This window comes from Cetorhinus maximus, chromosome 5 (assembly GCF_964194155.1).
Source record: "Cetorhinus maximus chromosome 5, sCetMax3.hap1.1, whole genome shotgun sequence".
Taxonomy (NCBI): Eukaryota; Metazoa; Chordata; class Chondrichthyes; order Lamniformes; family Cetorhinidae; genus Cetorhinus; species Cetorhinus maximus.
In genome coordinates, this window is record NC_135883.1 from 3,791,600 (window position 1) to 3,819,042 (window position 27,443).

Consider the following 27,443-nt stretch of genomic DNA (forward strand, 5'->3'; position numbering starts at 1 on the left):
TTTTTCTCTGCATTGTACAGTGCTATACCTATCTGAGCTGTGTAAATAATAGCTCCATGCAAAAATCAGTTGCTTGCAGAATGACTATTGTACCCATTATGATAGCTTTGCTCAGTGGTCACATACCTGTTTCTATTTCATGCACTGTGAAGCCTCAGCACCAAGGAGCTGGCCATTACTGCCCTTGAAGTTTATCCCATGATGCAGGTATCCAAATCTACAGCATGATAAGGAGGAGAATGAGTTTTTGCTTGGCCAGGTTGTGCACTCCACAGAGGGAGATCTGAGAAAGAGATGTTGCTTTAGGTGAAAGAATTTTTGGTAGTCTGTCCAAACTATTCTGGAGGAAGTGAATCATAGTGAGGGTGTGAAGAAGATAGTCTGTGAGGCCAGTGTCTGGTTGACACTTCAGTACCATACTGACAGGTGAACCTTGATGAAGATGTCTTGGGAAAGCAGGAAGGAAGAATGTTTCCCGTCAGCAGGGTGGGATGTAGTAAACCAATGCTGAGAAATGAAATGTTCAGTGACAAGAGTTATACGAGAAGACTGCAGTATTCAGAAACTATACGCTGCATGACTGCAGATCATTGTCCTCAAAAGGTGATGAAATGCGTGCCAGCTGGGAAAGATCATGTGAAGACCCCCAAGCTGTGACGATGAATCTTATCACAGGAAAACGTGAATGGAGAAGTGACAATAGAGGGACCGCTGCAGAGACTGACATTAGTCTGAGCGCCACTCTAGCTAGTCTCCTTGTAACGCCTGACTCTTCCTACACCCTCCAAATGAGACATTGCACTCTCTGATCCCCCCTGTCTTGACTTAAAGAGGCCTGTCGAGTTGAATAAAACCGGATCAAATCTACGCTCCTAAAAGCTATTTTCTACATATAATAACTAAATTCTCTGATACCCGTTGGACTCCTCGCACGTTGCGATAAAATGCATTTATGTTGCGGGGAAAGCGGCTAAACTGCATTTCCGAGGCTATCCTGGTGCAATTGAAATTCAGGTTTGTGTGCCGCACGTTAGTTACTCAGTAACGCCAGCGACACGGGATAAGTTTACAGCTCAGCTGCAGAAATGTCATGAAAGTGAACATTCTGCTTTACCAATACTTATCGAGCTGGGAATGCTAGGGACTGGATTTGCCATGAGGTGTGCAGGAGGGAGGCTGATCGCATGTACTTGTTGTCAGTCTCCGGGGAAGAGGACTCTCCACCGCGTCTCAGCAGCCTTGGGGTCTGAAAGATGTGACAGTGGTGTCGGCACACGTCGCACAGTGTGCAGTTTGAGAGCCCCTTACCGTCAAAACCCGCTCGGATTGCCCTTTGCACACGACTCACTCTCCTATTTAACATATAGCACAGCGGGAAAAAGCCTCTCAGTCAAAGCAGCTTCAGCTTAGCAATAGAAACTTTATCCGGTCTAACCGCACGGGAGGAAACGTTTTTTTTTCCCCCACCCCCCCTAGCGACATATGTTATGATCTGAGATGACTTTCAAACAGAGAGAATCTTCACTGAAGTGATTTAACTCAGTCAAAAGGATATCCGGTTAGTGTTTTTTTTAAGTTCCACTGTGCTGCATTGTTGCAGTTGGAAATATGGATCAGTTTGTGGATTCAGAAAAAGCTAATCTGATAACTGAAAATAAGGCGAGGATGTACACTCTCCGCCTCAAAAGGTAAGAAAAGAGCATACCAGGCTGTTATTATTACAGTGCAGTTATTATAGATTGAGATGTGCTTGCATTAAGGAAGGTTACCATGCATTAATACATTGGTATGTAGTTAATAGTAAATGAATCAATTGAAAGAAAATTGCTGTCTGTAGGCTGTTTAACTACAAGTAACCAAATGCAAGGATGTGGAATGCCGTTTTGTATGTTACCAGCTATCACACACACAATTGGCGTTTTGCATTTTAAACACACTTTTATGTTAAACGAGCTAATATTTACGCTGAGGCGATGCTGGTACGGTTGGCTGTGAGTAAATGTTTGGCTAGCTCGCTATTCAGTAAATGGGGTAAATATGTAGCAAATACGCGGGGCTACCCGGGTAAATGTGACAGAGTGATTGCAAAATTGTCAGGTTTACAGTAAGACGATGAGGCAGGGTGTTTAATCGGCTCACTGAAGCGCTACAGTCCTGTGGGTTTGTAGGGGGTGCATTTAAATTCTGGTTTCATCGCTCTCCTCACTTTTGATTTTGTTGGATTAAATGTAGTTTGAAAGGAGATCTGCCGGGCAGAGTTTGGAACCAGTTGATGTATCCTCCTGGCAGCGTTATCACACCCTGCAGTCTACACACTGGTGCGCAAGCGGGAGAGCGTGGTCAGTTCAGTTGCTGCGTTTTAATCATAATTATTATCTACGGTAGATTGTGGGTAATATGCTCATAATTTTATATTAGCTATTATCCTTGATACGATTAATGCACACTAAATACTCGGACATTAGTTTTAATTTAGCTTGTGCACCCACTTTATATATACCTTGTATGGTTTCATGTTCAAAGGCCTCCGAAACATGCAGATTTCGTCTCTATTTCCAGCTGGGTTTCAACATTTGTATTGTAATTGAGCTAAAATCTACACTCAGAACAGACCCCTGCAACAGCAGTTTGTGTGGAGAAAATCATTTTCACGCCTGGTTTCATTTCAGACAATCTGTGATTAATAGCTCGGGGAACTGATCGTTCACAAGATCATGCAAAAGGCATTACTAATGATTGATGCTATTTTATAAGAAGGATTTTTAGAAATTCGTTCAGCATTTATGAAAATATTTATTTAAATCGCCTACACTTTCTTTCCCATCCTGCCACTGTGATTTATTGGATAGTTTTTGACTGAAACGTTTACTTTTGAAAGGTGCAAACTGCACAAATACCTTATTTCTTTCAAGGCATTTGACACTTGGAATCCATTCAGGACAAGCCCTTGTTAAATGGAGCGTTTAAAATGTTGACCACAATTTCAGCTGCATCTGATAGAAGAATAGCAGGGTTTACAAAACGCGATGCTAAAACAAAGATGCTTTATATGAATTAAATCACAGGGCAGCATCTCAACAATAAATACGTTGGCTTTTATTTTCCTCATTGAGCACAGTTGAAGAAGCAATGTTTTACTCCTGCATATTGTAATAGCAATTTGACTAAAGATATTTCTCAAACTTGACACGCAGGAAAGTATTCCCCACTATCTCTACATGTCACAGTGGTGTGTCCTAAGAATTATTCATGCATATGGACAGTTTCTATATAAGGAACGATTATAGCCCATGGTTTCAAATATTTAGTAAATACGCCACGATATTTGCCAAACTTGTATTCATTCATGGCTTACCAAAGAGACGAGCGACCAGTGTGCTTCATCCAGTGTATTAAGTTTAAAATATTGGATAAAATTTTTTAAAAATCAGCTCAACACAGCGTACTTCATAATGGACTAAAAAGGTTTCCCATGACATATAGTAAAATACTCCACCAACACTGCAACACTGGCCAATGTGATTCCAGCATTTTTGGACAGTAATCATTGATTAATTTAGTCTTTAGATGCGGTAAATTACCCTCAATACTCCCATGAGTTGTTATTAAAATGCTAAAGCTGCAGAGATACCTTCTTGGGCTAGGAGCCCTATAAGTCAGATTGTATCACGTATACCTTGGTCCCCACCTGGATGTAAGGCCACTGATGAAATTCAAACACGTTTATTTATTACACGTTATTATTCTCCTAACCCAAGCCTACAGCATGTCGCCTCCCGCTTTTTCTTGACTCTCTTACTCAGCCCGGGACAGTTGCGTCAATCCAATCAGATTTGTCTAATTGGCGTGCTTCAGAGGTGGCAATGTAGACGCTTAATACAGATTTATAACGAACTCGGGAAAGGGCGCTGCACTTCAGCTGTGAAATAGACCTAAGCTGTTGCGTGAAACCAGCCGTATCAGGGCTGGGACAAATCAATAGCTAATTTTATCCGGCATAAGGCTCTTGTGAAATCGGCGAATCTCATTCCTGTATTGTAAAGAAATACAGCGTAATTGAATTAAGAAACAGCACTGATAGGTTTTTTTATATGTTCAATATTAAATCTTTCAGAATTGGAAGCATTGCACGAAGTTTAAATACTAGTGGTGTACCGATCAAAGGATATTCGAAGAATAAAACATTTTTGTTATCACACCTCCGAATCCATACAGATAAATAATTGCTCTGCTATGCATTGTGTGGAGATTAGACTTGTTTCCATTGTAACGGGTTGGGTCTATCTTTCCCCTCCTCCAACACCCCCACCTCCCCCCACCCCCCAACCGTCTCCCCAAAATACAAATATCTCAAATCATTTCAGATTTCAACTCTATCCCTGAAAAAAATGTCGAAAGCCTAATTTGGGACCAAGAGATCGAAGCTGTAGATCTATTACAGCACAAATATGAGGAGTTTAAGGATGAACTGATCTGTTGAGAAAGGAAACATTGAAATGGCATGTTTGGATTTACTAATTAAATGCAGAGGACCATTTTACTTGCCTTCTGCAAATCATTCTGCATATAAGAAATAAGTATTTTCCGTTGGTATGCCATAAAGTCTACGGATCTGCTAGATTCCAAAATTACAATGTGGCATTCTGTTGAATCCGAAGAACCTTGAAAATGATCAACATTTTCTAAGTGGGATTTTCTGATGGTAAGCAAAAGCACATTTGTATCAAATAAGAAATCTTCATCACAAGGAAGACCTTAACACGTCAACACATAAACTGTTGAAAGCGAGAGCAGACAAAAATGGATGCAATTGTAAGCGAGAAATTAGGCTATTACCCTGATAATTGTTTTACCAAAAAATTATTCCGGAAAATGATATTCCATATCAATAATCGAAAAGAAATTTGCTAAAAATAGCTCCATAATTTTAATTTCTCTGCAACAAAAGGATTTGTACCTGTAAACGTATTTGTTTTGCAGATTTACGTTTGTTTTTAAATGAGTATTTTTGAAAATTGAAATGCTGAACCTTATAAAGCGAACTGAATCCAGCTAAAATACTAAGTCACCTGTCTTAATAATGTATTTATGAATTGCAAAGGTCCGTTACTGCAGACTTGGAGGTAGGCCATAGAAATCAGAATAACTGTATCTTGAGAGCTATAGATTTGGTCACATTGTATGTTCTAATGCTAAAGACCTGTATTTGGAATGTTCACACAAATAATGTGACATCGCACTACTGTGTAACATCTGTTGACATTAAATCTGCATTGAATTTGTTTAACTTTTAACTGTTAATTATTTACAAAATGTAAAATTATCACTTAATTTACAAATACTTTTTTCACTTTGCAGACAAGTTGAAGCTGGTGTTCTGTGGCTCCATGAGATATGATTATACACATGTTTGTCATTGAAAAATACTATTGAAATTCAAAGTACATACAAACAAAATCAGAATTTTATCTAAAACAGAAACAATTCAAGTATTATCAAAGCATCCAGATGTAAGCAATATACAGTCCTGTGTGCAATCATTATCTACTATTCCTTTCTGTGGTGATATTGTAAAACATGCATTCATGAAGAATGGGACCCACAATCTCCCACAGTAACCTGGAGAACAAAATATTAAAAAAAGCTTGGCACTTCATTAATCCAATGGAACCCAATAGCATAGAATGCTTCTTCACACGCTAGAACTCTTTGAAATACACATAGGGCACCATGTGTGATTCACAATGCTAAGGAACAGTATCAAGGTAGATTAGATTTTATCATTTATGGCACGATAGCAATACATGCTCACAATTGTTCCAGCCTTGGTATGGTTCCTTGTCTCCTGATATGGCCAAGTTTTTTTTACAGTTCTACCTGGTTTCCTTTCAGCAGTTTTTACTCTCTTCAGCTGCCGACCTTATTTTCTATGCTCATATTAAAATTACTTTGTTTAGTTATGTAGTATGCAGATGCACCCATAAGGCAGATCTAAGAAGACACAAAATGATGATTTTCAGAGATTAAACATTGAAATATTCTTAAAAGATTATAATCACAATGGCTGATAAGAGCAAAAATGGGATTTTACACTATTTTGCAGCTTGTGCAAAACTGCATGGCAAACTTTTCTTGAATGTGGAGATGATTGCCAAGGAATTAAACAGTTGCTGAGTCACCCAGACTGCAGTGTCCCTTTTCTGTTAGGTGGTTTCTCAATGGGGTCAGCAGCCTTGGATACAAAGGATAGTCCTGGTCACCGAACAAATTCCATCCAGTGTTTCTTCTTCTTAAAATAACATTGGCACAGTGGACGTCCCCATAATGAAGGCAATATATCCAGTTTTGAGGTAATGGCCAGTGGCACATATAATGATGTTTCTAAATAGTCGTTTGGTAGTACAGAACTTGAGTATTGCTGAAAAAAGAGACATATTGAAGCTTTTCATTTTGCACCCATCAGGACACTTCACAAGAATACCAATATAAGGGGGGTAACAACAATTTAGACTGTGTGTGAAGAGAGTGCTGATTGGCTGGCAAGTGAGCTCTGATTGGTAGAGGCATTGTCATGGAGAATGCACCAGTGATGGTGACTGAGAGTTAACTGCCAAGCATTGTTTGAAATTTAAACCAGGCAGCTTGACCCTGATTGGTCAAGGCATTGCCCTGAGGAATGAGTCAGCGAACAGCTGTCACTTATTTTGTTTAGCTGAAACAGGCGCAATGTATGTACATGTTCTTTCTGCCTGCAAAGAACAGGGCCCTGTAGTGTACTGAAGAATTATGCTGACAACCCATATCAGATTGTCAGGGGTTTGGGGGGGTGGGGGGGGGGGGGGGTGGTCATGTGATGGGATGAAGACAGCTCTCACGATTTCTGTAATTTATCCCTATAAAAATGACTGAGATTGGGTTAAAAGGTTCCGTTTTTTGATTGCCAGTGTTTTGGGGTTTATTCTGATGCTCAACATACATTTGAAATGTCTAAACCCAGAGGCCAGCGCAATCAGAGTGAAACCAGGCCTGGTGCTTTATTGACTGCTGTGTCTGATGCTACAGCTGGTAACAACATGGTGGTTTCCCACGCTGAATTTAATTCTGTCAGCACACTTGCTGACTAACAGAGCACTATTCTCCCTGAATTTGGTGGACTCTGTTCGGAACTGCGTTCCTCTGTTGCTACTCTACAAGCTTCTTGTCGCCTCCTCCAGTCAAAGGCTGCTGGATGTTGAACAATCAGCGACTGACTCAAGTGACAGAATTGCAGCTCTGAAGACCCGCTGCACCCAGCTTGGAGGCCCAAAACACTAAATCGTTGACGAAGGTGGATGACCTGGAGAATCGCAGCCGTGGACAAAATTTAAGGATTCTCTCGGTGCCCGAGGGTGCAGAGCGAGGAAGCCCGACAACTTTTACTGAGGCACTTATTTTGGAGGTTTTCGGCAAGGAGAGTTTCGACTCACTGCCGGTGGTGGGTTGAACCCATCGCTCTTTGATGTGGCAGCCGCAGCATGACCAGCCCCCAAGGCCATTAATACTAAGACTGCATCACTGTAGAGCGAAGGAGCAAATTATGCATCTGCCTAGAGAAAAGGGCCAACTATACTTTCATGGAAGGAAGATACTTATCCACCCCGACCTCAGCATGGATCTAGCCCGGGGTCGTGGAGAATACAAATCTGTTAAAATCCAACTTTGTGAAGCCGGACTTAATTTTTGGCCTTCTCCACCCTGCTTGCCTGCAGGCAACTTTCAACGGAGTGAATAAGATTTTTAACACGCTGCAAGAAGCTTCAACCTTTTTTAAAAACACAATTGTTCCTTCTCTTAATAAGTCATATCATGACTTCACCCAGGACAAAACGGTACCCAATGCTTAATTAGGTAACTATGTGTTCTGTTACACGAAAAGTTTTGCTGGTTATACCAATTTCTTTGTATCTTACGTCCAAGTTGCACTAATTGCAAGAAGTTTTACATAAAACCTATAGGTGTTTATTTTTTTTAACCTTATATCACATGTACAGTTGAATTTTTTGAGGGTTGAATCTCTTTTTATATTCTCCCTCTCTTGTCGAGCACTGTATTACAAAACTGTTGCTTCTGGACAGATTCTGCACCTTGTTTAGCATGTGCTGAGCTTTACAATACTTTTGTTTGGGATATTTGATTATATATTGCTTTAACGTGGGCTCTCTTTTCAAGACACACTGGTAAGATAAGTATGAACAGCACACTAGCTATGAGGGGTAGCATTCACGTCGTATGGGGAGGTGATATAAGTTTTTCTTTCCTACTTCCCTTCCTTCTTCTATTTTTCCCCTCCACTTCTCTCTTCTTTTTTCTCTTTTCCTTGTTCTCTTCCAAATAGACACATATATTTTCCTTTTGGTCAGTTTTTAACATTCTTCAGGTGGATGAGTTCGGGTTAAAAGCTATTTAATCCTTTGTTTGTAATGGTTAACCTGTGGGGACCATGTGATTTGATATGCTTTTATTATCATTATGTCCACTAATATTAAGGCCTCACAGGGTGGTTATCCAATTCATTTTATCACCTGGAATGTGACAGGTCTAAGTGACCCAGTAAAAGAAATAAAGTTCTCTCTCATTTACATCATTTGAAAGTGGGCATTGTCTTCCTGCAGGGAACTTATTTACGTACATCTAACACATTCGAGTGAGGAAGGGTTGGGTTGAGCAGATGTTCCATTCTAATTTTCATAGTAAAGTGAGAGGTGCAGCAATTCTAATCCATAAAGGAATTCCCTTTGTTCACACTCAGGTTACAGCTGACCCTAATGCCACTATGTTATAGTACAAGGCTGACTTTTAAACTCAGAGATAAAAACCAAAAACTACTGCGGATGCTGGAAATCAAAAACAAAAACAGAATTACCTGGAAAAACTCAGCAGGTCTGGCAGCATCGGTGGAGAAGAAAAGAGTCGACGTTTCGAGTCCTCAAGGGTCATGTGGACTCAAAACGTCGACTCTTTTCTTCTCCACCGATGCTGCCAGACCTGCTGAGTTTTTCCAGGTAATTCTGTTTTTGTTCTGACTTTTTAACTGTCCATTGAATCTAACTAATGTATATGCACCCAACTGGGATGCTCACCATTTCATTTCAAACTTCTTACTTTCCATACCTGATTTCGATTCATATCACTTACTTTCTTGGAGGAGACTTTAACTGTGTTCTTAACCCACATTTAGATCACTCATCCACAAAATCTGTTCCAATATCAATATCAGCCTCAGCCATCAGGTCTTTTCTCGATACACTTAGATTGATAGACCCATGGTGTTTCCTATACCCATCAGTAAGACAATACTCCTTTTTCTCTCCTATTCACCACACCTACTTACATATTGACTATTTTTTCCTTGACAAGAGGATGCTCCTGTTTATTCAATCTTGCAAATACAACAGTTTTGTGATCTCAGATCATGCCTCCTTAGTTTTAGCAATACAATTCCATGACCAACCTGTTTCTCATCCACCACGGCATCTTGACTCTTCTTCTAGCGGACCAGGATTTTACTAAACTCATTTCCTTGCAAGGGGAGGTGGTGGCATAGTGGTATTGTTGCTGGACTAGTAATCCAGAGACTCAGGGTAATGCTCTGGGGACCTGGGTTCGAATCCTGATGGTGATATTTGAACTCAATAAAAAATCTGGAATTGAAGGTCCAACGATGACCATAAAACCATCGTCAATTGTTGTAAAAACCCATCCAGTTCACTGATTCCCTTTACGGAAATAAATCTGTCGTCCTTACCTGGTCTGGCCTACATGTGACTCTAGACCCACAGCAATGTGGTTGACTCTTAAATAGCCTACCAAGCCACTCAGCAGTAACAAAATGCTGTAAAGTCACAAATAAGACCACCCGGCATCAACCTAGGCACTGAAAATGACAACAGCAATCTAAGTCCTAGTACCAAAGTTGATAATGTCCTAGACACCACCACCATCCCTAGGGATGTCCTGTCCCACTGGCAGAACAGACCCAGCAGAGGTGTTGGCACAGTGGTATACAGTTGGGAGGGAATTGCCCTGGGAGTCGTCAACATCAACTCTGGACCCCATGAAGTCTCACGGCATCAGGCCAAACATGGGCAAGGAAACCTCCTGCTGATTACCACGTATGCCCCTCCCTCAGCTGATGAATCAGTGCTCCTCCATGTTGAACACCACTTGGGGGAAGCACTGAGCGTGGCAAGGGTTCAGAATGTACTCTGGGTGGGGTGCTGCCAAGCTACTACTGGCCGAGTCCTGAAGGACATAGCTGCCAGACTGGGTCTGCAGCAAGTGCTGAGGGAACCAACAAGAGGGAAAAACATACCTGACCTCATCCTCACCAACCTACCTGCCATAGATGTATCTGTCCATGACAGTATCGGTAGGAGTGACCACCGCACAGTCATTGTGGAGACGAAGTCCTGCCTTCACATTGAGGATACCCTCCATCGTGTTGTATGGCCCTACCACCATGCTAAATGGGATAGATTTCGAACAGATCTAGCAACTCAAGACTGGGTAGCCATGAGGTGCTATGGGCCATCAGCAGCAGCAGCAGAACTGTACTTGAACACAATCTGTAACCTCATGGCCCGGCATATCCCCCACTCTAGAATTACCATCAAGCCAGGGGATTATCCCTGGTTCAATGAAGAGTGGAGGAGGTCATGCCAGGAGCAGAACCAGGCATACATAAAACAGGTGTCAACCTGGTGAAGTTACCACACCAAAATACTTGAATTCCAAACAGCATAAGCAGCAAGTGATAGACAGAGCTAAGTGATCCCACAGCTGACGGATCAGATGTATGTTCTGCAGTCCTGCCACATCCAGTCATGAATGGTGATGGACAATTAAACAACTCACTGGAGGAGGACGCTCCACAAATATCCCCATCCTCAAAGATGGAGGAGCCCAGCACATCAGTGCAAAAGATAAGGTTGAAGAACTTGCTACAATCTTTAGCCAGAAGTCCCGAGTGGATGATCCATCTCAGCCTCCTCTGGAGGTCCCCAGCATCACAGATGCCAGCCTTCAGCCAATTCGATTCACTCCATGTGATATCAAGAAATGGCTGAAGGCACTGGATACTGCAAAGGCTATGGGCCCTGATAATAATCCGGCAATAGTACTGAAGACTTGTGCTCCAGAGCTTGCCACACCCCAAGCCAAGCTGTTCCAGTACAGCTACAACACTGGCATCTACCCGGCTATGTGGAAAATTAACCAGGGATGTCCTGTACATAAAAAGCAGGACAAATCCAATGTGGCCAATTACCGCCCCATCAGTCCACTCGATCATCAGTAAATTAATGGAAGGGGTCATCAACAGTGCTATCAAGCGGCACTTGCTTAACTGTTCACAGATGCCCAGTTTGGGTTCTGCCAGGGCCGTTCAGCTCCTGACTTCATGACAGCCATGGTTCAAACATGGACAAAAGAGCTGAACTCCCGAGGTGAGGTGAGAGTGACTGCCCTTGACATCAAGGCAGCATTTGACAGAGTGTGACATCAAGGAGACCTAGCAAAACTGGAGTAAATGGGAATCGGAGAAAACTCTCTGCTGGTTGGAGTCATACCTAGCACAAAGGAAGATGGTTGTGGTTGTTGGAGGTCAGTCATCTTAGCTCCAGAACATCACTGCAGGGGTTCCTCAGGGTAGTGTCCTCAGCCCAACCATCTTCAGCTGCTTCATCAATGACCTTCCTTCCATTATAAGGTCAGAAGTGGGGATGTTCGCTGATGATTGCACAATGTTCAGCACAATGTTCAGCTCTGGGGACCTGGGTTCAAATCCCAACACAGTAGATGGTGGAATTTGAATTCAATAAATATCTGGAATTAAAAGTCTAATGATGACCATGAAACCATTGTGGATTGTTGTAGAAAACCAATCTGGTTCACTAATGTCCTTTCAGGAAGGAGATGTGCTGTCCTCACCTGGTCTGACCTACATGTGACACCAGACTCACAGCAATGTGGTTGACTCTTAGAAATGCCCTCTGAACAAGGGCAATTAGGGATGGGCAATAAATATTGGCCTAGCCAGCAAAGCCCACATCCCACGAACGAATAAACAAACAAATCATTCGCGACTCCTCAGCTACTGAAGCAGTCCATGTACAAATGCAGCAAGACCTGGACAATATCCAGGCTTGGGCTGATAAGTGGCAAGTAACATTTGCACCACACAAGTGTCAGGCAATGACCATCTCCAACAAGAGAGAATCCAACCATCACCCCTTGATGTTCAATTGCATTACCATCACTGAATCCCCCACTATCAACATCTTGGGGGTTACCATTGACCAGAAACTGAACTGGACCAGGCCATATAAATACTGTGGCTACAAGAGCAGGACAGAGGCTGGGAATCCTGCGGTGAGTAACTCACCTCCTGAGTCCCCAAAGCTTGTCCACCATCTACAAGGCACAAATCAGGAGTGGGATGGAATACTCCTCACTTGCCTGGATGAGTGCAGCTTCCACAACACTCAAGAAGCTTCACACCATTCAGGACAAAGCAGCCTGCTTGATTGGCATCACATCCACAAACATTTACTCCCTCCACCACCGATGCACAGTAGCAACAGTGTGTACCATCTATAAGACGCAGGAATTCACCAAGGCTCCTTAGACAGCAGCTTCCAAACCCACGACCACTAGAAGGACAAGGGAAGCAGATATATGAGAAAACCACCACCTAGAAGTTCCCCTCCAAGTCACCCACCATCCTGACTTGGAAATATATCGCCGTTCCTTCACTGTTGCTGGGTCAAAATCTTGGACCTCCCTTCCTAACAGCACTGTGGGTGTACCCACACCACATGGACTGCAGCGGTTCAAGAATACAACTCACCACCACCTTCTCAAGGGCAACTTGAGATGGGCAATAAATGCTGGGTGAAGCTCACATCCCATGAATGAATAAACAAAAAAATAATAGATACTTTTATAGAACTTAATGCTCCTCCAGATATTTCCTTTGCTACTGTCTGGGAGAGTATGAAGGCTTACCTTCAAATAATGTGGACAAATAATTTCATATACTGCTCAACTTAACAACACAATACCTCAAAATTGTCCTAATTGATTGAGCAAATTCTCTTCGTGGATCAGCAGCATGTTATTGCGCCTACCCCAGTATTATACAAACAGTGCCTGGCTCTACAGGCTGAATTTGATCTTCTTTCTACTGAACAAACAGAGAAGCTTATGCTTAGATCACGTGGTACAATCTATGAGCATGGTGAAAGAACCGATAGACTCCTGGCTCATCAGCTTCGCCAGTTTGCTTCCTATCAACTTATTACTGAAATCACCACTCCAATAGGGTTAACCACCACCGATCATCAGGAGATCAATACAAAAAACTACTGCGGATGCTGGAAATCCAAAACAAAAACAGAATTATGTGGAAAAACTCAGCAGGTCTGGCAGCATCGGCGGAGAAGAAAAGAGTTGACGTTTCGAGTCCTCATGACGCTTCAACAGAACTGAGTATAGTTAGGAGAGGAGTGAAATATAAGCTGGTTTAAGGTTGGGGGAGAGAAGTTGGGGGCGGGGGGTGGTTGTAGGGACAAGCAAGCAGTGATAGGAGCAGATAATCAAAAGATGTCACAGACAAAGGAACAAAGAAGTGTTGAAGGTGGTGATATTATCTAAACGAATGTGCTAATTAAGAATGGATGGCAGGACACTCAAGGTACAGCTCTAGTGGGCTGGAGTTCAGCTCTACATGTCAGAGGAACTGTTTTTGAAGGTAGCATCATCAGAACAGATGCGACGGAGGCGAAGGAACTGAGAGAATGGGATGGAGTCCTTACAGGAAGCGGGGTGTGAGCAGCTGTAGTCGAGGTAGCTGTGGGAGTCGGTAGGCTTGTAATGGATATTGGTGGACAGTCTATCACCAGAAATTGAGACAGAGAGGTCAAGGAAGGGAAGGGAAGTGTCAGAGATGGACCATGTGAAAATGATGAAGGGGTGGAGTTTGGAAGCAAAATTAATAAATTTTTCCAGGTCCCGACGAGAGCATGAAGCAGCACCGAAGTAATCATCGATGTACCGGAGAAAGAGTTGTGGGAGGGGGCCGGAGTAGGACTGGAACAAGGAATGTTCCACATACCCCATAAAGAGACAGGCATAGCTGGGGCCCATGCAGGTACCCATAACCACACCTTTTATTTGGAGGAAGTGAGTGGAGTTAAAGGAGAAATTGTTCAGTGTGAGAACAAGTTCAGCCAGACGGAGGAGAGTAGTGGTGGATGGGGATTGTTCAGGCCTCTGTTCAAGGAAGAAGCTAAGGGCCCTCAGACCATCCTGGTGGGGGATGGAGGTGTAAACTGGAGGAACAGCACCTCATCTTCCGACTAGGCACTTTACTGCCTTCCGGACTGAATATTGAATTCAACAACTTTAGATCTTGAACTCCCTCCTCCATCCCCACCCCCTTTCCGTTTCTTCCCCCTCCCTTTTGTTTTTTCCAATAATTTATATAGATTTTTCTTTTCCCACCTATTTCCATTATTTTTAAATCTATACCTGTAATGCCCTGTCAGTCTTTCCACCCCACCCCCACTAGAGCTGTACCTTGAGTGTCCTGCCATCCATTCTTAATTAGCACATTCATTTAGAAGGGCCGAATGGCCTGTTTTTCTGTGCTGTAGTGTTCTATGGTTCTATGGTTCTAAATATTTAGGAATTTTAATTACTCGATCCCTTGGAGACCTTTTTAAGCTCAACCTTGAACCTTTGTTGGAACGTATGAAGCAAGACTTAACACGTTGGCCTAGCTTACCCCTTTCTTTAGTTAGTTGTATAAATTTTGTGAAGATGAATATTTTGCCAGAATTTCTATACTTATTTCAGTGCATTCCCTTGTTTATGAAAAACCGTTTTTTTGTTGCAATAGACCAATTAATTTCTTCCTTTATTTGGAATAAGAAAACACCCAGAATTCTTAAAGTTTTTCTACAAAGACCCAAGCATTTAGGTGGTTGGGCACTGCCAAATTTTCAGTTTTATTACTGGTCTGCTAATATCCATAATATTTCTTTCTGGCTTCATTTGGACTCGGCTAGTTTGGTGTGGGTGCAATTGAAGGCAGCCTCTTGTCATTCCACATCTCTGCCTGCTCTGTTGTGCTCCTCCATTCCTTTCTCAGCCAATCACTTTTCTTCAAACCCTATCGTTAGACAGTCACTTAAGATTTGGACTCAGTTCAGAACACACTTTGGGCAGCAATCTCTCTCATTATACAGCCGTTTTGATGCAAATCATTTGTTTCCGCCTTCATTGGGAGATTCTGCCTTTCAAGTCTGGCACATGAGAGGCGTCAAAACCCTCGCTAACTTATACATTGATAATATTTTTGCTTCTTTTGACTCTCTCTCCCGGAAATATGATCTGCTCCGCACACTCTTCTTTTGCTACTTACAAATCAGTGATTTTGCATGTAAAAAAAAATCGCTCAGTTTTCCTAAATCACCGATTGATATTATATTTGAACGAAATCCTTTTGTTAGGGGGCTCATTTCCAAATTGTATTCTCTAATTTTTTCATGATACTGCCCTTTGCTTTCTACCTTTAAAACTTTTTGGGAGCAAGATTTTGACTCAGACTTATCAGAAAACAACTGGAAGTCTATTCTCTCTCATGTACGTTCCTCATCTGCATGTGCAAGACACGTGTTGCTACAATTTAACAGGCAGAATTTTGCCCTTGTCCAGCGGGCTTGGCGAGGGTGGGTGGGGGTGGTTGGGAAGCCGCCCGCCGCCCGCAATTGGGGCCGAACCGTGATTTCGCGCTGGCATACCAGGTGTGGAATGCGAGCAACAGCGATCAGCACGCCTGTGCGGGCGGGGGGGGAGGGTGAGCGGGGCGAGCGGGGAATTTCATGCATGCGCGTGAGTGAGTGAGTGCTTGAAAATCTCTCTGAGGCAGCTCAGTGCCTCAGGGAGATGAAGAGTTTAGAAAAGTTAGAAATAAAGGTTTTAAAAATGTCATTGAACATGTTTCCTCTGAGTAGGGGCATGTGATAAATTAAATTTTAAATATTTTATTTTTATTTGATGTTGGAAACCCTCATCCCGCCTGCGGATGAGGTTTCCAAAAAAATGTAAAGGACACTTGGCTGATTCACCTGCCCGTCAACTGTAAGGTTGGATGGACAGCAAAAAATTTGAGTTAATTGACACTTTAATGGCCTTGATAGGCCTTTTAATTGTCGGCGGGCGCGCTACCGATTCCCATGCGCACCCACCGACTGAACTATCGCATGACTGCGTGTTGGTGTCAGGACGTTCGCCCGACGTCATCGCGCGTCACTTCATGCTCGAGCGGGTGAAAATTCTGCCCAAAACCTTGCATCGTATCCATCTATCCTAAGTAAAATTATCTAAGATTTATTCAAATTTTGATGCAACCTGTGATAAATGTCATACTGCCCCAACCTCTCTAGCTCATATATGCTGGTCGTGTCCTAAATTGGCTTTGTTTTGGGCAAACATTTTTATGTCACTCACATATTTTTGGTAGCAGCGATGAATCTTCTCCTATTACCGCACTCTTTGGAATGGAACCAAGTGGCATCCGTCTGATAAAAATTCAGACTGATGCACTCACCTTTTCAAGATTATTGGCTAGAGGTATTATTCTATTAAATTGGAAACAGTCTGCCCCATCTCCTTTAACTAATTGGATACAAGATCTTATGCAGAATCTTAAACTTGAGAAAATAAAATACAGTACAAGAGGCCCCACTGATGGATTTTATGTAGCTTGTCAACCTTTCTTAGATTACTTTGAGGAATTACAGCTCTCTAATTTCATATAATTATCCCTAATTAGTCTGTATGTATTATGTCAGGTCAAACTATATCTGACCTATGATAAAACAAAAACAGAATTACCTGGAAAAACTCAGCAGGTCTGGCAGCATCGGCGGAGAAGAAAGGAGTCGACGTTTCGAGTCCTCATGACCCTTCAGCAGAACTCTGACCTATGATTGTTGTTAATTTTTAAATGGGTCACCCATTTAAGGCAGACATGAGGAGGAATTTCTTCTCTCAGAGGGTGGTGAATCTGTGGAATTCTTCACCGCAGAGAGCTGTAGAGGCTGGGTTATTAAGCATATTCAAGGTTGAGATAGACAGATTTTTAATCAGTAAGAGAATCAAGGGCTTTGAGGAAAAGGCAGGAGAGTGGAGTTGAGGATTGTCAGATCAGCCATGATCTCATTGAATGGCAGAGCAGACTTGAGCCGAATGGCCTACTTCTGCTCCTACGTCTTATGGTCTTATGCTGTGGTAACCTTCCCTTTTACAGTAAGAGTTGAACTTGTTCCAGATATTGCCTTCAGGTTACCTTGTAGAAGATGGTACAGTTTTAGAGCAGCCCTTGTGAAACAGAAGCAGTATAGACAAGGTATCCTCAGGGTTATCCAAGCAGTCCTGGAGAGGTCCATAAATGCAAGGACCGAGCTAGTGATTGGTGCAGATGAAATGTGGTTGCATCTGTATTTGGGCTTTCATGAGCTGCTTCTGGTCTAAATGATGCAACATGTTTAGAAAGCCCAAAGGAATATTGATCCACATCACTTCTTACAGTGGAATGAAAATGCCAATAGCAATAATAGGAATAATGAAGAAACCCCATTTGCTTGAAAAAGGCCAAATTCTTAACTGCTGGAATACTTTGCAAAACTAACTAATGTGTGCATTAATAGACATAAAACAGACCAAAAAAAATCACAAAAATGTTACAAGCACATAAAGCTCTAATTTGGCTTAAAAGTCAGTTTGAGCAGGCCAAATCCCAAGTCTTTCATTTGCATATTTTATACAGGCATGAGCAGAACCCAAAGTTGGATGATTTAGTGTGGGGCCAGTTTTATTTCCATCATTTGACCTTCACTATAATACACCTCCGGGAATATCATATTGGACATGCCACCACCCACCTGAACTAGGCTGATTTTCAGATGTAACCGAAGGGGAAAGCCAGGCCCTCTATCTATCTCTCTATTTATCTATCTATCGATCTATCTATTGATCTATCTATCTATCACCTATGTAGTGATATCAAATATATTTTGTTTTGGTATTTGTTTTTCATATAATAATAATTATCTCCAATGTCTTCTTTTCCTCTGTCAGTTCTCAAGTCAACATTTCATATACAAATTGAAAATCTACAACATGTCCCTCTTTACTGTTGACTTTTGAGTTTTTAGACTTCTTCAATATTCCACCACATGTAGTGCTTCATTATGATTTGAATGTTGTATCCACTAATTGTCTTGAGCTTTGACATTTTATAGGAAGGATGTGATTGCACTGGAGGGGGTGCAGAGGAGATTCATCAGGATGTTGCCTGGGATGAAACATTTAAGTTATGAAGAGAGGTTGCATAGACTTGGGTTGTTTTCATTGGAGCAGAGAAGACTGAGGGGCGACCTGATCGAGGTGTACAAGATTATGAGGGGCATGGACAGGGTGGATAGGGAGCAACTGTTCCCCTTAGTTGAAGGGTCAGTCACGAGGGGACATAAGTTCAAAGCGAGGGACAGGAGGTTTAGGGGGGATGTGAGGAAAACCTTTTTTACCCAGAGGGTGGTGATGATCTGGAATGCACTGCCTGGGAGGGTGGTGGAGGCGGGTTGCTTCACATCCTGTAAAAAGTACCTGGATGAGCACTTGGTACGTCATAACATTCAAGGCTATGGGCCAAGTGCTGGTAAATGGGATTAGGTAGGTAGGTCAGGTGTTTCTCACGTGTCGGTGGAGGCTCGATGGGCCGAAGGGCCTCTCCTGCACTGTGTGATTCTGTGATTCTGTGAATTTTGTACAAAAATGTTACAATTCCAAATGCTTCCTAATTACCCATTCAGAATATGCAGTATGAAAATGTCATGCCTGTAGATTCATTGCCAAAAAGGGTAAAACAGTAATGTGTAAAAATGCCTTGATGTTTGGTAAAATGCTAGCTGGTCGCTTAGCTACCTTTCAGGTCATTGAATCTGCTAGCTGGGATTTGATAAACTGAATATTTATGTAAAGTACAAAATATCCATCAGCATTGGAAAGAAGAAATGAAAGATCAATTTTTCAGATGGAAACCATTCATCTGAATGGAACTGAGTTTTGATTAAAGCGTAAAATTCAGTGATGTGACTCAAATTAATCACTGGAAAATTGGGAGTGCTGCAAATCAGCCAAGCTGACCCCTGTGTCCAATTCTTTAATCTATGGCCCTTCAAGTGTGGCGCTGTGTGAGGAGCAGAAGCTCAAAACACATACCCTAAGGGTTTCTAAGTGAAACATTAACCAGCCTCTTTCAGATACTTTTTATCTGTTGGTAATTTCAGCGTTGCATCTTGTCATCTTCATTTCTCATACCCTGAAGGCTGGCAGCCTTCCATCTCGTAAACTGATGGCTTATATCATGTTGGTGAACTCTATGGTTATGTGTCGCCTGGTGTGACTCAGGGGCCCCACTCTGGCATGGCAGGCTCTGCCGTGTTTGCTGACAGGGGGCTGAGAAAGCGCACGATTCACTGGCCATTGTTTTCTCTGGGCTCTCTTCTCAGCCAGCTGAGCTTTTGTTTCCGCTCGCCTCTTCCAATGCCCCTCCAAACAGTCAGCCTTCAAAGGTCACAGCCATCAGCGACTTTCTCCTAGTTGTCAGTGGCATCTTCAGATCTCACTTGCAGGTGTCCTTGCAGCAGAAGTATGGACGCCTAGGAGGTCATGACTCAATAACCAGTTCACCGTACGAAAGGCCTTTAGGTATACGACCATCAAACCGTCAAACATGTGACGAACATGGCCGAGCCAGTACAGACGTTGTCGGCTTGGCAATGAGTGTATGCTGATGGAACTAACACTCTCCAGGGACCTCTGAGTTGATGACCTTATCCTGCCAAGAGATGCCAAGGATCCGTCTGAAACAGCAAGGGTGGAAACTGTTCAGCCTTTTCTCCTGCCCAGTATATGTTGTCCAGGTCTCACCACTACAGAGGAGTGTGCTGAGGAAACAGGTTTGGTGGACTCGCAGTTTGGTGCTGTCGGCCAGGTTCCTGTTGTTCCACATTTTCTTACTCAGCTTGGACGGTAACAGCTGTAGCTTTTGTGATGCATGTGTTGATTTCAGCATCAAGTGACAGATTGATGGTGACTGTGGAACTTAGATATGTAAAGCTATCAACAACTCTAGTGTTGGGGGTGGGGTGGTGGGAGTGGGGTGCTGAGGATAGAAGAGTGGGATGGGGTAGTGAGGACAGAGGAGTGGGGGTGACTAGAGACATGGGAGCAGGAGCTTCAAAAGGACAGCACACAAAACATCAGTTGAGTTGAAGCAGCTGAACTCAATTGACGCAGTGTGCTCAGTTATCTGAACGTGTTCAGATGAATGATTGTGCCCGTCACAGCATTCTACTTGTTAAATTCTTTATTTACAGTCTGGCTCCTTGACCTTATTGATGCTACATGCACTGCTCCCTCACAGGGCCATGCTGCTTCCAAACGCTCCTTGCTTCTCTCCAACACACGGACACGCATATACCTCTCCACAGCTCCCCTCCCTAGACAGACATACCTAGAATCCCCTCTCCCAAAGCCCCCTCAACCGCCTCCCCCACCCTCCAACCTCAGGCATTTCTGAACACCTTGGGGTTCTGTATTCCTCTTGCAGTTGCCAGACTTAGAAGATCATGTAATTTGTAGATCTTCCAGTTCTGAAACCAAATTGTGATTTGGGGTGGATGTCTTCAGCCAGGATCTGCAGACTGACAAGGGCAACACGGGCAAATCCTTTTCCCATGATGCTGAGCAGGGAGATGCCTCGATAGTCGTTGAAATTCCTTGTTCTTTAACAGGTTTTCAATCTTTGCATCATGCATATCCTGGGCAACTGTACCCTCCCTCCAAAAAAGGCAGAGAAGTTTGTGTAGCTACTGCAAGAGTGTTGGTTTCCCATGCATGATGTGTTCAGGCGGTATGCCATCAGCACCTTGAGCTTAGCTCATGATGAGCAGGTCAATAGCTTTGTTAAGCTCCATTACTGTGGTTTCAATATCCAGCTCTGCCAAGGCAGACCAGTTTTCTATGGTGTCTAGACCTCCCTTGGTGTCATTGTTCACCCTAGAGTACAACTGAAGGTAGTGTTCCATCTATCTCTCCAACTGTTTATTCCAGTCTGCGATGACCTCCTCTGCCTTTGTCTTCAGTGGAGCTGTTTTCTTTGCTGATGGACCTGTTGCCTTTTTGATCCCTTCATACAAACCCCTAGCATTCCCTGTATCACAGGACATCTGGATATTCTGGCAGAGTTGTAACCAGCAGTCATTGGCGCGGCATCTAGCAATCTGTTGGGCTTTACTTCGAGCGGCTCTTAGTGTATTCAGAGCTTCCTCACCCGGATCTCTTCTAATTAATGAGGCCAGGCTGCTTGGCTTCAATGACATGTTCCATTATAGTGATGTTGGCCTGAGACCAGTCAGCAATTTTCCACTATTGCTTCCCATATGTTGAGAGTGCACTATTGTAGAATGTGTCTCGAAGTATTTCTGTTTTGCTCCTGCACTCTGTGTGGGAATGCAAGAGGTCACCTGTTTAATCAAGTCACAGAACTGTTGGTTTTTATCTGGATAGCCAGTATGGCTGACGTTGATGTGAGACGGCGTTTCTGCTTTAAATGAAAAAACTTCAGAATTGCATCCTAACCTTATTCCCCCCATAGAGATTGATCTGTATCACAGTGGTAGCTGTCTGAGTTGAGAATGCTGTTCTGAAAGTCATGTCTGGTGATGATCAGATCCAGCTGGTGCCGATGCCCTGATCTTGGATGTCTTCAGGACACTCTCTGCTATGCTTTGTTCAGAAAGAAGGTGTGAGTTACACAATGCTCATGGCAGCAGCAATGAAGCATCATAAATTAAGTTTGGAGCAATAATGGGTGGGTGATTCCATTTTACAAAGACTTCATTCCCTTTAGTACCTGACCTCTTTTACTTTAGACAGGTGAAGCACTCACACCTTATAAGGTGGCTCCATGCAAATGAGATAGTAATTACATAATGACGCCATGGTTGAGGGAAAATATTGGCCAGGATACCAGGAAGAATTCTCTTTCTCTTCTTTGAAATAAGGTCAGGGAATCTTTGCATGTACTGGAGAGAGTATACAAGGCCTGGGATTAACAGCTCACCCAAAAGATGGCACCTCCAAAATGCAACACTCATTCAATACTGCACTAAATCCTAAATAAATTGGGACTTTTCAAGCTCAAAAAGAGACATTGCAGAGGAGAGGTATATAAGATTCTTAGGAGAATAGAGAATATAGATGCAGAACAATGCTTACAGATATACCAGGATAGCAAAACAAGAGGGCACATCAATGAGCAGAATTAGAGGTAATCTTGTGACATGGGTTGGTAGATAGAAGATAGAGAGTAGGGATAAAGTAAAAGTTCTTTGATTGGCAGAGCTGGATATTGACAAGGACACCCCACTAAACAACTCTGCTCATTTGGGCCTACCTCATCCTATCCTCTGCATCCTTTCTGGCAAATATTTAATAATCTGCTACTGAATTTAGTTTATAAATGAGTTTCTCAAGCTGTATTTTATCAAGGTTTTTAATCTAAAAAAAAATCAAATGTTATTGGACTACTTAAATGCAATGCTGCATTCTCAAATTCTAATTTATGTACCTACATTTTAACTGCTGGCTGTTAATCTATGTGTGAATTCTCCAATAGTTTAGAGGATAAATTCCCTAAATGATGTGGTACTGAATTGCACAGACTAGGATGATCCCGAACTCGATTCCTGATCAAGACTATATTAACTGATCTTATCTGGGATGTGGTGGGGAATGCTGAAACTGGCCTCAATGTTCTCGGACTAGGAAGGGGAAACTCAATAAAATTCAGCTGGGCTCCAAGTCCTGATTGACATCTAGTGATCTCTGCTGGCCATTATGAGTGTATAAGTGGTAAATGAAGACAAGATAAGGGTCCTCCCTCCATCAAATAGGCTTCTGACAATCTGAATTAAATACAAATTTTAATGTATGGAAAATTATGGGAGCATGTACCTCAGCTCTTGAAATACAATCCCAGTGCATGGGGCCCTGTTCTATGAGTCGTAAAGATGAGTCATGAATAATTGTCTCATGTACCAGAATATACATGCATGTGGAACCATATACCTGTGCAACTTATTACTTTTAAGAAAGGATGGGAATGACAAAAGAGAGAGAATGCTGAGGTTTGAAGAAAATATCAAACTATTAGAATTCATATCTGAATTCAGTATCCTTCCAAATACGCACATCAACATGTAATGCACTGCTGGAATGAGATATGACTAGTACTGTGATTATACTGGTGCGAGACTCCTTTCTAATGTGTTGGCAAAATGATGTGTAAGACTCATCACTAAACTTGCTCTCCTATAGCACTAACAGAGTGTTGGTTTGCTACAATATGATGCACTGTGATTACATACGTACATATGAACATAAGATAAAGGAGCAGGAGTAGGCTATTCAACCCTTGAGCCTGCTCTGCCATTTAATAAGATCATGGCTGATCTGATAGTAACCTAGGGCCAGAATCTTCGTGTCGGCAAATGGGGGTGGGGCCTGCTCGCCGACGCGTAAAATGATGCGCGGTGACATTGGGCGTGTGTCCCGACATCACCGCGCGTCCTTCAGATTTTCAGTTCGGCGGGCGTGCACCAGAGTCAGCTGTGCATCCACTGGACTGTCAAAGGTCTATTAAGGCCATTTAAATAGCAATTGAAATACTTAATGGAGCTGCCCGTCCGACCTTAAAGTTTCATGAAGTGTTTATAAATTGAATAAAAGTTTTAATTAAAGTTCATTGACATGTCTCAGCTCATGTGACACTGTCACATGAGAGGGCACATCTTAAATTTTTTTTTTTCTTTATTAAAATTTAAAAGAATCAAACTAATCTCCCTGAGGCAGCTCTGTCCCTCAGGGAGATTTCTGCGCTATTTGACCCGCCCACGTAAAATGGCAGCGTGCAGCCAATCACAGGCTGCGATCGTGCCCCCGCCCACTCTCATCCAAACCCCCCCCCCCCCCCCCCCCACCAATGGGGAGAAAATTCTCCCCCTGAAATCTGCATCCCACCTACCCCTGTTAACCTAACACCCCCTTGCTTATTAGAATCTATCCATCTCTGCCTTAAAAATATTCAAAGGGCTGAATTTTGCCGTCAGCAAGCAGGAGGCGGGGCCCACTCGCCAACACATAAAATGATGCAGGATGATGTCGGGCGGAACCCCTGACTTCATCCCGCCCCATTTAAATTTTCAGGAAGGCGGGGACGCAGCAAAATCAGCTGTGCGCCCGCCAACCTGTCAATGGCCAATTGAGGCCATGGACAGGATCATTTAAGCAATTAAAGGACCTGCCCGTCCAACCTTAAGGTTAGCAGGTCAGCCAGGAGCCCCGGCGGGGAATAGAGAAAACATGAAACCTCATCCACCGGTGGGATGAGGTTTCATGTAGGGTTTTAAAAAGTTTAATAAAGTTTTAGTGTAATTTATGAACATGTCCCATCTCATGTGACATTGTCACGTGAGGGGGACATGTTAAGGATTTTTTTTTTCTATTATTAATGTTTTTAAAAGTGTCAGCGATCTCCCTGAGGCTGCACTTAGCCTCAGGGAGATGTGCGCTTTTTCGTGCGCATGCGCACTCTCGCTTTTGGGGAATCCCCCCCGCCCGCACAGGGAGTGCATAGCGCTTCCCGCCGGACGTCACGCTGGGCGGGCCTTAATTGGCCCGCCTATGTAAAATGGCGGCGGGGCTCACTTCTCCGGCGGGGGATCGGCTCCCCGCCCGCCGGAGATTGGGTCAGGCCCATCCGCCCGACAGGCAGAAAATTCTGCCCAAAGACTCTGCTTCCACCATCTTTTCGGGAAGACAGTTCCAAAGACTCACGACCCCCTGAGTGAAAAAATTTCACCTCATCTCTGTTTTAAATGGGCGACCCCTTATTTTTAAACAGTGACCCCTAGATCTAGATTTCCCTTCCATGAAACCATGTTGACTCTGCCTGATGGCCTTGAGCTTGTCCAAGTGCATTGCTATAACTCCTTTAATAATAGCTTCTAACATTTCCCCTATGGCAGATGTTAAGCTAACTGGCCTTAGTTTCCTGCTTTCTGTATCCCTCCCTTTTTGAATGATGGAGTTACATTTGCTATGTTTCAACCTAATGGGACCTTGTCCAAATCTAGGGAGTTTTGGAAAATTAAAAGCAACGCATCAACTATCTCACTAGACACTTCTTTTAAGACCCTAGGATGAAGTCCATCAGGACCCAGGCTCTTGTCAGCCCACAGCTCCAACAATTTACATAGTACCACTTCTCTGGCAACTAATTTTCCTGACTTCCCTCCCACTTCCATTTCCTGGTTTATAGCTGTTTCTGGGGTGTTACTTGTACCCTCTATAGTGAAGACTGATGCAGAATACCTGTTCAATTCATCTGCCATCTCCTTGTTTTCCATTATCAATTCTCCAGACTCACTTTGTTAACTCTTTTCTTTTTAAATATTTATATTTAAGCTCTTACTATCTGTTTTTATATTTCTGTCTAGCTTTCTCTCATACTTTAATTTTTCCCTCCTTATTAGTCTTTTAGTCATTTTTGCTGTTCCTTACATTCTGTCCAATCTTCTGACCTGCCACCTATCTTTTCACAATTATATGCTTTTTCTTTAAATTTGATACTATATTTAACCTTTCTAGTTAACCATGAATGGTGTGTCCATCCCTTGGACTTTTTCTTACCCATTGGAATGTATCTATTCTGTTCATTCTGAAATATGCCCTTAAATATTAGCCACTGCATCCCTATTGACCTATCCCTTAACCTAATTTGCCAATTCACTTTAGCCAGCTCAGCTTTCATGCCCTCCTAATTGCCCTTATTTAATTTTAAAAACTTGGTCTAAGGCTCACTCCTCTCTTCCTCAAACTGAATATAAAATTCAATTATATTATGGTCGCTGCTACCTAGGGGTTACTTCACTATGAGATCATTAATTACTCCCATCTCATTGCACAATACCAGGTCTAGTATAGCCTGCTCTCTGGTTGACTCTAGAACATGCTGTTCTGAGAAACTATCCCAAAAACATTCAATGCACTCCTCATCTAGGCTATCTTTGCCCAACTAACTTTTCCGGTCCAGTTTTTAGATATTCACTTGCGTTGCCATAACCTCCAGGGCTATGGGCCAAGCACTGGAAAATGGGATTAGTGTAGTCAGATCTTTGTTGACCAGTGCGTAGATGATGGGCCGAATGACCTCCTGTGCTGTAGACATCTATGAGTCTATATGTAGATTAAAATCTCCCATGATTATCGCCATGCCTTTCTGAAATGCTCCAATTATTTTTTCCTTTATGCTCCATCCTACCATGTGGTCACTGTTAGGGGACCTATACACAACTCCAAGTGACTTCTTACCTTTACCATTTCTCATCTCTACCCAAACCATTTGCACATCCTAGCTTCCTGAACTTAGGCCATCCCTCTCTATTGTGCTAACACCATCATTAACTAACAGAGCCATCCCTCCACCTTTTCCCCACTTCCTGTCCTTCCCAAATATCCTGTACCCTTCAATATTCAGGTCCCAAACCATATCCTCCTGCAGCCATGTCTCTGTAATGGCTATCCAATCATAATTATTTATTTCTATGTGCGCTCTCAGTTTATCTGTTTTGTTTTGATTGCTATGTGCATTCAGATACAGAACTTTTAGTTTTATCCTTTTATTCGTTTTATAGCCTCTAGCTGCATCTGTTGATTTACTGTTAGATTTGTACTGTCTATCCATTCCTGTCACTGTTTTTCATTTCCTATAATAATACCTTTTTCTTTTATCTTGTCTCTGCTCTTTGATTTACATCATCTTCCCAAATTTGATCCTTGCCCCCACTATTTAGTTTAAAACCCTCTCTACTTCCCTAGTTATGCGGCTCACAAGGACACTGGTCCCAGCATGGTTTGGGTGTGGACTGTCCCAACAGTACAGATCCCACTTTCCCCAGTACTGGTGCCAGTGCCCCACGAACTGGAACCCACTTCTCCCACACCAGTTTTTGATCCACACATTCATCTCCCTAATCTGATTTGTTCTATGCCAATTTGCACATGGCTCAGGTAATAATCCAGAGATTATGACCTTTGAGATTCTGCTTCTTAATTTGGTGCCTAGGTCCTCACACTGACTATGTAGAACCTCCTTCTTTGTCCTGCCTATGTCGTTGGTACCAACATGGACCCTGACAACTGGGTCTTCCCCCTCCCACTGCAAGTTCCTCGCCAGTCCCAAGCAGACGTCCATCACTCTGGCACTGGAC

The 27,443-nt window shown here is 42.8% G+C and overlaps 1 protein-coding gene across 1 annotated transcript in view; it reads left to right on the plus strand.

Annotated features, from left to right (window-relative positions):
* Positions 1–1,602: 1,602 nt before the first annotated feature.
* Positions 1,603–27,443, plus strand: part of slc30a2 (solute carrier family 30 member 2) — a 91,624-nt gene continuing 65,783 nt past the window's right edge. Inside the window, exon 1 of the mRNA XM_078541268.1 lies at positions 1,603–1,688. Within this exon, the coding sequence (XP_078397394.1) occupies positions 1,609–1,688 (80 nt within the window). The 5' untranslated portion in view covers positions 1,603–1,608. The remainder of the gene's footprint in view (positions 1,689–27,443) is intronic.